The following is a 16,720-nucleotide window of genomic DNA, read 5'->3' as shown; positions in this document are numbered from 1 at the left end:
GTGTGGTAATTTCATCCAAAAAACTCCTGTGAAAAAACTGGAACAGTAGTTCACTTTGATTCAGGCAGCTATTAATCAACTTTCAAGATTATTATTATTATTTATTTATAAAAGATACCTACGAAATTAGAATTTTAAGCCAGGTTTGGTGGCACTTGCCTATAATTGCAGTAATTCGGGAGGCTGAGGCAGGAGGATTGCAAGTTTGAGGCAAGCCTCAACAATTTGACAAGAACTGGTCTCAAAAAATGAAAAGGACTGGGAAAGCAGGCCAGTTGTAAAGCACCCCTGGGTTCAATCCCAGTACCAAAAAAAAAATTTTTTTAAAGACAGAAATTAGGATTTTAGCTTAATTTCCTATTTGATGTATGTGTGCTCAGAGTAAATATTTTAAACAGTGAATGTTAATCTTTTATTCTGAAGTAAGCATGCTATGTTGTTTTCTTACTGTCTACCTAAAAGTTGAAGTTTTGTTTGGATATTGATAACTTCAGTACCAGCATGACCAGCATGAAGATTGCTTCTGCATTTGCAGTGAAATTATTGGTTATCATAGATATTGTGTAATATGTCAGTAAGGGTCCTGGGGCAGCTCCCAACCAGAAATTATCATGAAGAGAAAAGAGTTGAAATAGTCTTCTCTCATAAGAATTATGTAGATCATCTTATTGCATCCCCACCCTTCCCCAGAAAACTGAGTCAAGTGTAATACTTCCTTATGGTAACTACAATAGCCTGCAAAGATTAACATAAATATTTCTTTCTTTTAATGACTACCCCTCCCCAGTTTAACAACTTTGTTTTATCTGTATTTTATTGCAGGCTACTTCAGACTATTTTGGAAAAAACTGTAGGATAATCAAGTATATTTTAAACTGCCTAATAGTAAGCAGTTAGACACTTACAGCTCAGTTTTATGTAAACTTAAGTCTTAGTTTCTTCACTGACTCAATATCTTCTCTGATACTAGTAGCTTTTAAGATCTTTGTGTTTAAAACTGTGTTTCTGAAGGTTTTCCACATCAGTTTCATCCTGGTTATTTAGCTACTTTCTTCTTTTCTATAAAGTCTATGGAGAAGATTTATTCTTACAGATTTGGGGCAAAAATGAAAACCCTTGAAAAAAATTGTTCTCTGATCAATTGATTTATCAATGTTAACTTTTCCTGTAAAAAAAATTTTTTTTGGTACTGGGGATTAAACTCAGGGATACTTGGCCACCGAGTCACATCCCCAGCCCTACTTTGCATTTTATTTAAAGACAGGATCTTACTGAGTTGCTTAGAGCCTCACTTTTGCTGAGGCTGGCTTTGAACTCGAGATCTTCCTTGCTCAGCCTCCTGAGCTGCTGGGATTACAGGTGTTCCTCTAAAATTTTATCCTCAAAAGTTGAGTCATACTAGAAATCTAAAAGGGGTTGCATACATTAATGTGAAATTTTAGAGAAACTTTAGTACCAAAAATTATTCCCTGTTTATTTCCTAACATACTTTCGTGAATTGATGGTCTCCTTATAAGAATGTACTTGAAAGTATAGACTTAAATTTCCTAAATCCTGCAACATGGATGAAGAACACATCTCTCTAAATCTAGTCCTGCCTGTTTCTTCTTCTGCTCTTAAAGAATGTGGGCCTTCAAACTTCAAGACCCAAATCTAAATTTCTAAGTCTTTTCCTTTTAAATTGCGTATTCTTTCCCTCTTCTATTAAACTTCCAAGTACCTACTCTTTCTCCTTTTATCTGATATTCAGACCCAAAGGTATAAAATGTTAGGGTATGCGGTTAGTTTTAATAAACGGGTGGAAATCCCAAAATTGCCTCTTTCTGTCTAGCAGATTGTTTGCAGCATCTTGATTAGGGCTCCCTTTTCAAGTTGGCAAGGGTAAGTGCTAGGAAACTCTGCAATAAGAACTTTCATACTATATTCTACCAAAACTAATTTCTTAAACCCAAGCAGTTTGGTTTTATGAATTTGAAAAACCTTATGTAGAAAACATAAGAAGTACGCTTTTCTTTACTCTGTTTTCTTCATTCTCTATGTACTTGTTCTTTTAGGGGTAATAGAGTAAATGTAGAATGATGTTGCCAAGAAAATAATTGACTTTTAATTCAGAGTAAACATACCGACCACTTATTAAATAAATAAATTTATGAACTCTGGTTTGAAATTTTCTGTAGAGCTTTACATTAATTTTTTATAATTATTCAGAGACATTTTTCTATTAAATATTTTAATAAGATAAATTACGCTGCTCATGCTTTTTCTTTTAACTTTTAAAGAAAGAGTGTAATGCACAGTTGAGCTTCAAAATAATGTATAATATCATAATTTTGCTATTTTATGTACATTTTTAGCCTTATTTATAGTTTGTGTTTGATTCTCTTATATTTTATAAACAAATTTGCAGTTATGAAATATACAGGTTTTATACTATTTCTGTGCATAGCTCTCACTTTAAAATTAGATATGTAGTTAAAATGCCACAATTTGTTTTCTTTTGTGAACCAAGCTTTTCACAAAGTATTTTGTTTTTTAAATTATTTCATTAGCTGAAATTAAAATCACTTTTTCTTTTTTGTAATATTTTGCAGTTTTTATATAATGCAATCATATTCTGCTTCTTTGATTTTAATGACCTTTTGCTTTGCTTTTCCTTCTTTTGTGCTGCAAACATAGTGGATTTATGGTCTGTGGGGTGCATTATGGGAGAAATGGTTTGCCACAAAATCCTCTTTCCAGGAAGGGACTGTATCCTTGTGCTGCTGCAGCAAATTATTAGTTAGGTGATGAACTTCCTTATGTTCTTTAATGAAAATGAATATGCTGCATTCATACATACAGGTTTTTTTTAAAACAGACATAAACTTTGTGACTGTTATAGTTCAAAAAATTGTTCAGATAAGAAGCTGAAATATTTGTAGGCTGCATTTGGCAGTAGGACATACAGTCTCTGCTGGTAGTCAGAGCACATTCATTGTCACTCATTTTTATTTTATATGCTTTTTATGATTTTAAAGTATACATGGTGTGCGTGATTTTTTTTTTTTTACTGTTTATATATTTCTTTTTATTTTAACCAAAATCTTTATGTTAATGTCATTGCATTTTGTTTTCAGTTGACATTTGGTCAGTTGGGTGCATCATGGGAGAAATGATCAAAGGTGGTGTTTTGTTCCCAGGTACAGATCGTATCCTTATCTTTGGCCTAAAATATAGTTTCTAAAGGTCAAAATGTATGACAGTACTTCAGCTCCTTCAGGTATAATGTATTTTGTCTCTCCCTAATATCAAGTATTGCTAAATTACTCTTTCAAAATACCACCTGCTATTGACATAGACTTTCTTTTCCCTCATTTATTGTTTTCATATGTTAATTCTGAAAAGTACTCAAGTGTAATTATCCATAGTTACTTGCTGGCTTTGAGTTGATTTATTTAACCTACATTTAAAAAATCATGGCTTGCATTAAAATTTATAATAATTTATACACTTGAGTAAGTCTAGAAATACTTAAGAATTACTTTGAGCTTTGAAATTTTCTGTTGCTGCTGGCCATCCTTTTGTTTTGTCCCCTCACTGCCTTTTTGTTAATGTTTTGTGTGTTTTGTGTCTTGATTGTTCTCATTACTCAACATAACATACTGATTCTTTCATGTGAGAATTTGAGCAATAGTAGTTTTATGTGGTGATTATAAGGTTTGCATTCATGCTTTTTTTTTCCCATCTGACTACTTTTAGGATTTACATCAATAGGGATGTATTTATCAACAAGTAATTGTTTCAAGAAAAGGAATGGAAATATTCACCAGGTTACAGTAAAGAGTTTTAGGCTTAGAGTATAAACACTAGGAGGAATAAGATCAGGGAATTCTAATCTTAAAACTTACTGAAATACTGAATCTTTTTTATACACTTCAGAGCATTAAAAAAATATTAATGTAAGCTAAACAAAAAATAGCAAAATAAAATGCACTTTTATAAAAAGTCATTTTTATTTCTGTTTATTTTCTGTTAATTTAGAAAACTCAAAAAAAAAAAAAAAACCAGAACAGATTATCCTTCAGGAAATACATTCACATTTTCTGATAAGCTGGAAGAAAAGGCAGATTTTGTATATTAGTATTATGTACAGTTTGCATTTAGAGAGTCTATGAGTAGTAATGATAATACTGTACATTTATATTTATTTGTAACTTAGAATTTGTGAGTTTAAACTTTCATTTTTGGGGTAAAATTAGTATTCATATAGACATACATGTGCGCACACACACAATAAATAAGGTTAACAACTTATTTATTGCTCATTTCTGTCCACCTATAATCATTGCCCTTTGCAAGGTGGCTGTGAGATATATGAAATTTATAACTGCCACATTCTTTTTATGATTTTTTAAATTTCCATTTTGTATTTTAATATGAATATTGACTAATGTGTTGAATATTAGAAGCAGTATTTTTCTTAGCTACTTGATATTAGATATTGATCAGTGGAATAAAGTTATTGAACAGCTTGGAACACCGTGTCCTGAATTTATGAAGAAACTACAACCAACAGTAAGGACTTATGTTGAAAACAGACCTAAATATGCTGGATATAGCTTTGAGAAACTCTTCCCTGATGTACTTTTCCCAGCTGACTCAGAACACAACAAACTTAAAGGTAATTTTTATAAACATATACATCAAATTCCATTTGTGTGTGCATTTGTGTATTCATATTCTTATGGGATACAATCAAAGATTATCTCTGAGTGGAGAAACAAAATGAAATTTTAGTTATTTTTACCTTTAATCTTGTTTATTATATGTATGATCTGGTTTTAAAGTTAAAAATTATACTTTTAAAAACTTGCTTCTTAAATGATACTCTCAAGTTTGTGGAATCAGTGATAATTTAGCAATCTTTACAAATAGGTACACATTAACATCATTATTTTTACAGCCAGTCAGGCAAGGGATTTGTTATCCAAAATGCTGGTCATAGATGCATCTAAAAGGATCTCTGTAGATGAAGCTCTTCAGCATCCATACATCAATGTCTGGTATGATCCTTCTGAAGCAGAAGCTGTAAGTTTTTTTTCTCCATGTATGAAGAACAGAGTGCATTCTTAGAGTCAGAATTAGTTAGGTTTGGAGGAAACTTTTGAAAATGAATTGAAAATATAGACAGATAATGATAGTGCTTTTTTGTGTTTGCATGAAGATTACCTTAAGCTAATGGGCATTCCCCAGGCATCTCCTACACAAAAGTAAAGTTGCCTCCCTCTGTGTGTCTCACTTTCTGGCCTTGCCACCTGATCAGAGGAGCTAGGATGGGGAGTGCTCTGTGGAACATCCTAACTTAGTATCATATCCCAGTTCTATGATATAAATAAAATGTGAAAATTTCAGAAGCTAGAAGAGAAAGATAAATATTTCTTCCTGCATTGCAGGAGTCTTCCAGAACTAGTTTACATGAGAAGTTTGTTGATGATCAATCAGTCTTATATTTTTCAAGTCTTCTGTTTGACTAATGTTTCAAGTAATTATAAAGAAGCATATACTTCCAATAAACTGACTCAGTTATTAATTATCACTTTTTATTTTTCAGCCACCACCAAAGATCCCTGATAAGCAGTTAGATGAAAGAGAACACACAATAGAAGAGTGGAAAGGTAAAGTTCATTAGATTCTTAGAAAAATAAGAAAGTATCTGGCATTTTGTAGTGATTTATTTTTTATCCTAAAGAAATTAATGATATTTTTCATTTTCATAACTTATATTTGATAATTTGATTATTCTTTTTACAAAAGTGTAAAGTAAATCTCCTTCCCACCCCAAACACATTAGTGTTTTCTTCTGTAGTCTGTTTATACAAATGTGTTCAGTGTCTCCACCCTGATAAGCTTTTTTGTTTGTTAGTTTGTTTGTTATTTTTGGTACCAGGATTGAACACAGGTACATTTTACCACTAAGTTACATCCCCCAGCCCTTTTTATTTTTATTTTTTTATTTTGAGACAGAGTCTTGCTAATTTGCTGAGGCTGGCTTTGAATTTGCTATCCTCCTGCCTAAGCCTTCTGAGCCAATGGGATTATAGGTGTTTAAAATCATTTGTACATTAGTACATATTTGTATCATTTTTTAATCACAAATGATTTTAAACTGCACATTTGCTTTGCTGATATGATTATACCTCTTAAAGATGACTCTTGGTCCACATAACTGTTTCATTTGGTTTAATAGCTGGTAAATGTTGTTCAGTAATCATGTGTCACAATCTCTGTGTCCAACTTCCTCTTGAAGAGCATTTAAAGTAGTTCTTGTCTGTTACTCTTACAAACAGCTCGCTCTGTTGTATTCATATGCACAGTATTCATGAAAACATGCCTGTAAGAACAGTTCTAAATGTGCTGAGCCAAAGGCTGTTTTCAATTACTTGCAAATTCCTTTCCAAAGAAATTAAAGGTAGTGTCTTTGCACATCTAATGTAGTAGTTTTAGTCTACCTTATTAATGCAATTGAACATTAATGCTTCAATAGTTGTGGAAATGTTAAAATATGTTTTTTAAAGCTCTCTTGGGACATTTGGGCTAGGTAACTTTTAGATCGTGTTTACCTCTATCTGTGTTGTTGTCATTTAGTGTTTGACCATTTTTGTAGCTGTGTGACTTTGGGGCAAATCTCTTGACACCCCCTTTTTTATTTACCTTAAAATGGAGGCAGAAGATCTGTTACAAAGAGCTAACTAAGTATCTTGGGCAAAAGAAAATAGGGAGGTATGACCCTATCTGTAAATTTATTTTGGAAAGATTGGATTTGATACTTATTTTCTCTGAGTTGAGCTTGGGAGGCTCATGGTTAACAGAGCACAACAGAATGATAGACTTAGTACAGCCTAGTGCATCTGAATATGTACTAAGTAATATACAAGTATATAACTCTGGACCCAAATAGTTAAAATATTCACCTGATATTTTTATATCCCATTAATTTATAATAGACATTTATGGTATTTCATAGAATTATGTCAGGAAACACTTCCAGTTGTACTATACCACTGATTTTAAGATGTAACCAATTTCAGAGATGTTAAATTGGAAAAGAAACACATCTTAAAGGCATGGAATAAAGAATTTTCATTTACAGTGTAATTGATATATTGTGATCTTTCCATTATGCTAAAATGTTTAACTTTATTCTGAGTCTTTTTCTCTAGCCCCACATACACTTCTGTAGTTATGTACAAACTGCCCTTTTCAATGTCTGCATTAGAGTTTAAGCTGTCAAAGCAGATAGAAAATTTCCACTGCCAAAGACATTTATTATAGATAGCTTTGCCTTATTATTACTTCTTATTGGCTTTGGTTCTTCTGTCTGAATCCCTTTTCACAAACAAGTGCTTTTTCTCTTTAAAGAAAGAAAGAGAGATGTTTATTATTCCTTTTGTTTCTTAAAACAAACAAACAACAACAAAAAAAGTCTATCAAGACTTTGTATTTTTCTTCTTCAAAGTCCAAGGTTACCATAGCAAGCAAACATAGATGTCTCTAGCTTCATTCCACTTACTTTATCTTTTGCCAACATAAATATTGTCATATCCTGTAGTCAGAGATTCTTTATAAGAAATTTAAACTTCAGTATATAGACTTGTTGAATTTCCGTGCATCATTTTGTCTTGTACATTTTTCTCAGAAGAAGTTTCATTGCTTTTAAATAATTCTCAAGATTCTATGAATCAAGGATAATGACTAATGGTGGTATAGCATTTACCAGAGGTTAGTCTTAAGTAGATGTTCAGACTCAAACCACACTCAGCATCACATAGAAGAAAATGGGGTGCAAGGAACATACACTATCAGATAGCACCTTGTGTCTCTTCAGCTAGAGCCATTCTCACAGTGGTCTACATCTTATCCCCATGCCTAGAAAAAGAACAAGATTCCTATGGAGGAATGTTCTTGGCAGTGATAGCATGTCATGCTGGCACTACACATAAGAAGTTGAAGTGTACCTGCTTTTTGTTTTTAAATAAAATTTTGTTTATATATAAAGAAATGTCTATAGATTCTTTATAGTGAGTATATGGTTGAGTACCTCCATTGTACCACACACTATTCCAGAGCTCATGAAGTAGAATTTAACAAGAGAAACACTTAATTCAAGCACTCACTGAGACAGAAGTAAATAAGTATCTTTAGTGCAGAATGCTGGGTGATGTGGTAACAGTGTAGTATTAGGTGTTGGCAGAGTAAAAAGATAAAACTTCTGACCTCAGCTCTGTCCTTAAACCAACTTGCAAAACATTAATTACAGGTTACTGCAGAGGTTTTTACTTTCTTTGAATATAATTTGTGGTTGAAAATCAAGAACCCGTTATTAACACCCATGAATCTCAGGCTGACATGGACGGTCACTTTAAAGATAATATTTGAAATATTGTTAAATATATTTTTACACTTAATGTGTGTAAAAATTTTGAATTAAAACATACTGTATATTATGAGATTGGCTCTCGGACTTTGAAGTTTATTTTTTCCATCTCTTTTTCAGAATTGATATACAAAGAAGTGATGGACTTGGAGGAGAGAACCAAGAATGGAGTTATACGAGGGCAGCCCTCTCCTTTAGGTTGGTTACAATATAAACATGGTTGAGGGTCATTTTACTTCTTGCATTGTAATCTTCAGTGGCCTGAAACCTGCAGTTCTTTCCATACTTACTGCCTTATTCAAATTACAATTGGGTGCTTAAATTTGAAATATTGATATACTGTTGTCCTGATACAATGTACTGATATAATCAGTAACTGACTTCATAAAGTGCTTATCTTTTTCTCTGATACTGACATTCTATTGAAGAACTTAAGGCCTTTTTTGTTGGCATTGTTGCCTTGTATTTAAAGGAGAAATTTTTCAAAATTCAATATGCTTACCTTTATATAGTTTTAACAGTCTTTACTTTGGATAAATTGATTTGTTGAACTAAAGCAATACCATTAAGACCACCACTAGAAAGCATTCACTCTATGAAGAAAACTAGTTTATATTAAAATTAAAACATTTTCTTTTATTGTAAGTTAGTCTTAATTTAATTTTGGTTTATGTAAAAGTATAAAGAAATGAAGGAAAAGGTTAAATGTCAGGAAACGTACATGTTAAGCACACAACATAATAACTAGACACTGGTGGTTCATGTTCTTTATTTCATTCATCCCTCAGACTCTGAGAGATTATTATGCACATTCTATAGATGAGGAAGCTAATATTTTAGGGGAAAAAAGATTCAAAATCTATTAGGTAGAAGATAGTGAAATAATTTCTGAATGTATTGCCCCTCACAGCAGAGGTTAGGACAGTTATATGGAAGAGGTAAAATTTGATCTGAGCTTCAAAGGCTGAGTAGTATTTCTTTAGATAGGTTTGATTTTGAGTAAAACTATGCCATTTTAATTCTTCTAAGGATTAAATAAATGGTCTAAGGATTTAATGTTCTAAGGAAAAAGTGTATATCATATCTAGCACTTTATTTATAGGTAAGATTTTATCTGTATTTTCAGAAGCCTGTTTTGTTGTACTATAAACAAAATTGTTTAAATAATTTTGGTAGCCTCCTTTGACATTTTTGGTTATATTTTATTAGAACTGTATTTTAGGTCCTTTATCAGGAATTCAGTCTTCCTATAGATCCTGTTGAAAGTATAAATTGGAAAAAAAAAGTATAAATTGGTTCTGACAGCTTTTATCTGTTTGGGTAAAATTTACTCATAACAAATTAAAAGCTTGGATGGTATGGTTTTTATTTAGTTTTGTATTGCTAACATAGTGGTAGTGAAGTGAATTATTTGTGATGGAGGCTTTGTGGAATTTGGAAAGTCTTTTACTTGGCTCAGTTTTATACTTTGGAATACCATCATGGTAAGTGGCACATCTTAAATGTCATGTATTCTATCTCATGAGATAGAAAAATTTTTTTCTTCTTAATTAATAAGTGAATAGTTTGAATCTTAGATATCATTTGCTTATGGTCACAAAATAAGTAGAAAAGATAGAACTTGAGGCTTCTAGACATTTTCTGGATTCTCATCTCATGGCTTGCAATGAAGAATTTCAGTAAATTAGGCTATAATAAAAATATTCAGGTCTTGATTATGTACAAAAACAGAAAGTGTCAGATAATTACAAAACCATTTCCACTTGTTCTTTAAAATGAATAATATTATTTTTCCTAGTGTATTGCCTACCTATAAATGTTTCAATTTGGTTGATAATGAAAATGAGTTTGCCTGTCTTGAGTGTATAGAGACTCATCTGAGAAGGAAGTCACTCAATTATCTGAGATTGAAGAGTTTCCATAATATTGCCACACAGATATTTGAGAATTTGTTGTATGGCTTTAAATTTCAGAGAAAACAAGTCTTTTTTCTTAGGTACTTGATTTTCAGATTAACAAGTTAGTTAAGTGATACACTTAAAAGTTTATGTTTATCGGGTTCAGAAATTTGGTTAAAATGAAGGGGATCCTGAACTCTAGAGGCCTATATAAAAAGTATATATGCTGAGATTCTTTTTTATGATTTGAACGTTTTAATAAAAGTCTTAGAATTAGCTGTGTAAGACATAAGAGTATATACTATATTGTTCTGTCAGAAGAGGCACATTTTGTAATGTTGTAATTGATTGAACTATAAAGAGTATACAATCTCAGTTCTGCTTTGGCTGGGAACCCTGTGGGCCTTTCTGGAACCCAGGAGGTTATCATCCTGTTCTTTCCTCTCATCTGTCAAGCCTCACATCCTCACATCTTGCTTGCCATTCACATTTCAGCTCAGACCACCTGTGCTGCCCCTGTGGTTCCATTCCTTCCATCTCTCACTTCCTTCTCCACTGCCATAAAGACTTGTCTTTTTCTATTACCTGCCTGTTTCCTTGTTAAATTTGAAGACAAACTTTCAGAAGAACTTCTGTATTTAAGTGTTTGTTGCTCATCATTAGACATAATCAAACCCTGAAATATGCTGGGCCAAAGAGTAGAGGTTTTTAATCTGCTTGGTTTCTGCACTTTTGGTACCTGATCCTCACCCTCATAAATTCTGCTCAGTGTTTGGTCTGATACCATTGTTTTGTGATACTTCAGATTGAACCCAGAGTGCTTTACGACTGGGCTTGATTGCCAGCCCGTTTTGTTTTTATTTTGAGACAGTCTTCCTAAGTTTCCCGGACTGGCCTCAAACTTGTGATCCTCCTGCTTTAGCCTCCTGAGCAGCTGGGATTACAGGCATGCACCACTGTATTCAACTGGTAGCATTACTTTTATACAAATGTGTTCTTAATAATATTTCTGTAACTTAATTTATTCCGATTTGGAATGACCCTTATTTAGTTGATCCTTTGGTTCAAAATTATTTACCTAGTGTATGAGTTGCCATTAACACATCCCCCACCCCTGGTGTCAGACCTGCCACCTTTCCAGCCCAAACATCTTCAGAAGATTTCTCTCTCTAGGTCAAGTATTCCTATTACTTTTTAAAATCCAGGAAATACTTGTTAGGTACTATTTGGGAGTAATGAAACAGTTTGCACCAATCTTTATCTGGTTTGTAAATGCATATTTTATTTATCAAGTATTTATTAGAATTGAAATAAGACTGAATTTACTAACTAGACCACTTGAGTTACCCTGTCAAGTCACATAATCTCATGCAAACTGGATCAGTTGAACTAAGGTCCTTCCCAATTAAAATTATTTTATTCTTTTTGTTGGGTTTTGCTTTACCACAAAATGTATCAAAAGTATTATTTGGACTGTCTTTTTAGTGACAAGATATCATAAATAATTTTCTATAGGACAGTAGTTTTTTAACTTTTTTTAGTCACTCAGGTCTTTGAGATTCTCTCTCCATCGAAATGTAATATAGAGAGTTTTACCTATATTTTCAGTATTATTTACACACAACCCTGAAGCCCTCCTTGATGGATCTTGCTACAGAACTGTTTCTAAATGTGACCTGGTCTCTAAGTTCTTGTATTAAACTGAGAAACAAGTTAGTAAAAAGGGCAGGACTCCAGGTTTCTAGACATTTTCAGAATTTCCACCTCATAGTTTGCATGTAACAACATTTGTAAGTTAGTGTTATATTTAATATCATTTGTGATTGTCTTTATTGAGCCTTCTAATCCTAAGAGAAAAATTATATCAACCACTGGAGGTAGTACAATGCAAGTAGCTCGGTCTGCAACTCTGTCTGCAACTGATTTGCTGTTTTGTTTCTCATAGCACAGGTGCAGCAATGATCAATGGCTCTCAGCATCCATCGTCATCGTCGTCTGTCAATGATGTGTCTTCAATGTCAACAGATCCGACTTTGGCCTCAGATACAGACAGCAGTCTAGAAGCATCAGCTGGACCTCTGGGCTGCTGTAGATGACTACTTGGGCCTTGGGGGGGTGGGAGGGATGGGGAGTCGGTTAGTCATTGATAGAACTACTTTGAAAACAATTCAGTGGTCTTATTTTTGAGTGATTTTTCAAAAAATGTAGAATTCATTTTGTAGTAAAGTAGTTTATTTTTTTTATTTTCAAGTGATGTAATTTAAAATCTAAGTTGTGTTTTAAAACAGCAACAAAACTGTATTGTATTTTTTGCTGTAATTAACTGTATAATGTAAACCTAATTATTTTATCATGTTTTAAATTTTTTGCATATTTGCTTTATCTATGCTGCTGATTTTTTTTTACTGAATTTGTAAGATTTTGTTTATCAAAGCAACTATTATGTGGTGACTTGCCTATATCATGAATTATTTAAGATTTTTATAGTTTTTTTATTAGAATTTATTTCAGATGTTTTGTTCATGATACTATCCTTCAGGGTTATATGCTTATCAATGAAATAACCCCAGAGGAGTGAGGGAAAATCACCTGTAGCCAGTTATATTCAGGAATAACTACTGTAAATGATGAACGTGGCAAGAGACCTCCATTGTTTGCTACCAGCCAATCCTAATTTAGATACAGCAATGGGTAGGCAATCCTACCTGAATTTTGGCAAAAGCCCCATCATCTAAATGGCAGAATAACAGAGCGTGTCTTTCAAGTGCCAGGAATGTACCACCACCTTCTTTTCTCCCCACCTAACCAACAAAAAGTCAAGGAATATAGTGTATTCTGCAAATTTGTGGCATGCTCAAAGCTATGATCACATAAAGTCAAGAGGATACTTCATGAATAATACATTTCAATGCAAATAAACAGATGGTTCACTTATACTAGCTATGAGCCTGTTTTTGTACATACTGAGTTAGTCTTAGGCTGTAGGTCCTAGCAGTGGTCTAAAGTCTGGCTCCACATTTTCTGCAGCCTTGTCCCTTAGACCTTTCTGGTTTCAAAACTATTGGAGGGTTAGTCAGTTGAGCACCAGTTCTCATGGTGTTTCTGGCCATTTGATTCTGCCTGTAGTATAATCATTTATATCAGCTGTCAGGAGGTTTCAAAGCCTACTTAGATTTGTGTAGGTGACGTATCAAATGAGCAATATACCGTTCATCTGAAAATAGTAGCACACAGCCATATATAGGATATCATTTTCTAAGGACTGTTTCTTCACATCGAGCAGAGCAGGCATAAATGGTGGTTACTTAGTCTGAGTCTTTCATTTTTTATACCTTATTTCCAATATAACACGCAATGTGGACGTCGAGTAGTGTAAGAATGGTGCTGCTCCTGACAGGTGTGTGTTAACTGTTTACATTTTATATCTGCAGAATTATTTCTCTATAACTGAATTTTTTCTAGGTAAAATGTCATTGAGGTCTCATTATTTCTGAACTACATTATCTGTAATGACCCCACGCACCTTATGTTATGCCTAAAACAAGAGGGATTTCATGTAATGAACTGGGAAATGCTTACTTACATAAATGGCAAGGTTCTGGGCGGAAAGCCTATCGGGATTCATGACCAACAGGAGCAAGAATAGGTGCAGCTCAGCAAATGTCTGAAAGTTCGCTTGGCATTTTATTCATATATTTAGTGCAAAATTCCTTTTGAGTTAGATATTTTAGGTCATTGTTAATGTGCAATATTTAAGATTAAAATACATTAGCCTTTTTATATACTTTGAAATAGCAAGCTTGTTTTTGATGGGTTCAAGTCATGATTTCTTGCCTCCCACACTTGGTAATGATCCCTTTTCTAGTCATACAACATGGTGCATTAATTTTATTAGGAAAATTAGAGTTTTGAGACTGTAACCCTCTTGAGTTATATAGGATTGGATTCACAATTCTAGAAATTTGAGCATGAGTGTATTCTCAGTTCATATTAGTTTTATAGTTAATTAGATTTATTTTCTCTAGGGTAGATTATATCACTATTGCACTTTAACAGCTGACATGCCTTTAAAAGGCTCCCATATTTTATATTTCATTGCTGATATGCCATCTCTATTGATTCGGATGTTGGTTAAGCAAGGAATACCAGGTGTTCTGACTATATCATTTGTTGTAAATGCCAGCTCCCACTTGCCAACCATCATATTTCAGTTGAATTGAAAGAAAAAAAAAAAGCCTATTGCTTAATGTAAACCAAACTGCTAACCAGTTATAGCCTAAAACCAAGGTCTGGTTGTTAAATCTTGAGTGCCCTAGGTCTGAAAAATATATTGTCTAAATACAGCTTCCCCTTTTTGCTTAAATTTATTAAACTAACTATGTACTGGTACTTTTTCTTTTAGAGTCTTAACGTGTCTTACATCTTTTTTTGAAGAAATTACAAATATCTGTCAAGCAGTACTTGTATTAAGCCACTTTCTTATAATTTTGTTTTTCAATTTTATACACTTAATATACCCATCATCTTACTGTCAGAAAATTATTTTAGCTGAGACTTATGACTTGACTTTGTAAGTTTGAAAAGATACTGATTCTTTATTCACGTCTTCCTAGTTACAGTTCTCTTACTCTCTAATATATAGTAATCATTTGTAAACTGATCATGTCATTGAGATTGCTAAATTATGATATACATAGAGCATCTAAGCTCTTTCATACTATTTGCTGAACAATTTTCATTGTGTCATGCACCTTCGGCTGCTGATTGCTCCTGGTGTGCGCTCTTCCAAGTTGGTAAAGACGCAGTGTGCTTACACCAGACTTTCTAGGAAAGACCAGCCTCTCAGAGGAGAAAGCAGCAGACTTTCCTATAAGCTTTTTTGTTATTCTGTTCTGGGCTAGTCTTGCCGGGTTGTCCAAAAAGATAAGATGAAGAGTATATCAATGTCTGGTAGTGAAATCAGCAGCAGGCAAGTGAAGCTGTTTCCTGGGTTACAAATACTATTGGCCAGTATCTGCTACATGTATGAAGACTATTCAGTGTTGCCTAGGCACTAGCCTGCACAACATTTTGAGGTTAAAACATAGTATATTTTCAAGAATACTGTTGTAGTTTGTGAGTGTTGTTCATTAGTCACACATTAGCTGTAGAGTGGATGCATGACACCCTGTGACCCCAGTAAACCTCTCTTACCAGTGAAGTAGAAAACCAAGCACCACCTTCTGTCATTAGCAGCCCTCTTAAATGTTGCCTCTCCATATAGCCTGTTGCATTTTAGCGTGCATCGTGTTTCTACTGATCTCTTTTAGGATTTTCCTGACTCACAGGAAACTAATTTGTCCTTAATAAAATAGCAAGAAAGATGAAGAGGTAAAGGGCATTGAAGCAGAAATGTATAGTTTGGGGTAAGATTGGAAAACTCATAAGGAAAACAAAAGTCCTAGTCAATTTCAAAGTAACTGCTCTTAGTAAAGTGCTCTTAAGGAGAGTATAGTAAGAGTAACACTTTCTGGCCATTTCTGATTTAGATTCTCTTCATTACTGAAACTTCTGAGAAATATTACCTGTGGATTAGTTTTGCACAATATTCTATTCTCACAATGACTTAAAATGAAACTAGGTTTTTATTGAACTACCTCACACTAATTTTCTATGCTTTCCCAAGTAAGCTGTTGCCCTGTTAGACCTTTACTGAGTGTGAATTATAAATGTGCTTTGAATACTTTATAGCCAATGTTGAAAAAATACCAGTAAGTATGTAAAATATATACCTTGCATCAGTAAGAGACACTCACGTGTAAAATCTTTCACTGTATATCTTGAAAATTGTGTTAGATGTGCTTGTTGACATTATTACTGTCTGTTTTTGTAAGTAGAAACCTGCTCGTGGTATCAGTCCATTCTTTACATTTTACAAAAGGAGTAAATCTTAGTAAATTTTACGAAGAAATAAATTACTTTTGTAGGCCCAATATTTGGTATATTTTTGAGAAGCTGTTAATCTTTTAGCCGAATGATGAAGTTAAACTGAAGTAGCTGTCTACCTGGACTGTGACATCTATTTTCTCATTACAGTTTATCCTGTTCAACAGGTTTTTGAACCTGGAAACCTAAGTATAGTTACTGACTTTTTTTTTTTTCCTCCCTATACATGTCATTTTCTTCTTCACCACCCCTCCCTCATGTCCAATTCCCTCTCCTCTCCTCACCTCGCCTCTCCTCTCCTTTCCTTGCCTCTTTAGATGAAACAAAATGGGGCACTTTGTAGGGAATGCTGAGATCATTATTGTGGTTTTTAATCATTCATGCCCTAGTCATTAAACATGCACCACTGGAATGTAAACATTGTTATCTAGTATGTCAATTGGTTATAATATTTTAAATAAAAAACAAAAAAGTGGTATGAAAA

At 33.3% G+C, this 16,720-nt stretch overlaps 1 protein-coding gene across 9 annotated transcripts in view; it reads left to right on the top strand.

The window, feature by feature from the left end:
- Mapk8 (mitogen-activated protein kinase 8) overlaps positions 1-16,720 on the top strand; it is a 127,452-nt gene extending 110,732 nt beyond the window's left edge. For 5 of the 9 annotated variants that reach the window (XM_078042635.1, XM_078042629.1, XM_078042622.1 and 2 more), the window contains 6 exons: positions 3,117-3,188; positions 4,478-4,660; positions 4,943-5,067; positions 5,591-5,654; positions 8,534-8,611; positions 12,262-16,720. In XM_078042635.1, coding sequence (XP_077898761.1) covers positions 3,117-3,188; positions 4,478-4,660; positions 4,943-5,067; positions 5,591-5,654; positions 8,534-8,611; positions 12,262-12,407 — 668 coding nt within the window. In that variant the 3' untranslated portion in view covers positions 12,408-16,720. Of the gene's footprint in view, positions 1-822; positions 1,935-2,676; positions 2,749-3,116; positions 3,189-4,477; positions 4,661-4,942; positions 5,068-5,590; positions 5,655-8,533; positions 8,612-12,256 lie in introns of those variants that run through there. The other 4 variants (XM_040273748.2, XM_040273745.2, XM_078042643.1 and 1 more) reach the window with 4 other exon arrangements.

Source organism: Ictidomys tridecemlineatus, chromosome 1, assembly GCF_052094955.1.
Source record: "Ictidomys tridecemlineatus isolate mIctTri1 chromosome 1, mIctTri1.hap1, whole genome shotgun sequence".
In the NCBI taxonomy this organism is placed as follows: Eukaryota; Metazoa; Chordata; class Mammalia; order Rodentia; family Sciuridae; genus Ictidomys; species Ictidomys tridecemlineatus.
This window is presented reverse-complemented; position numbering and strand designations above follow the sequence as displayed.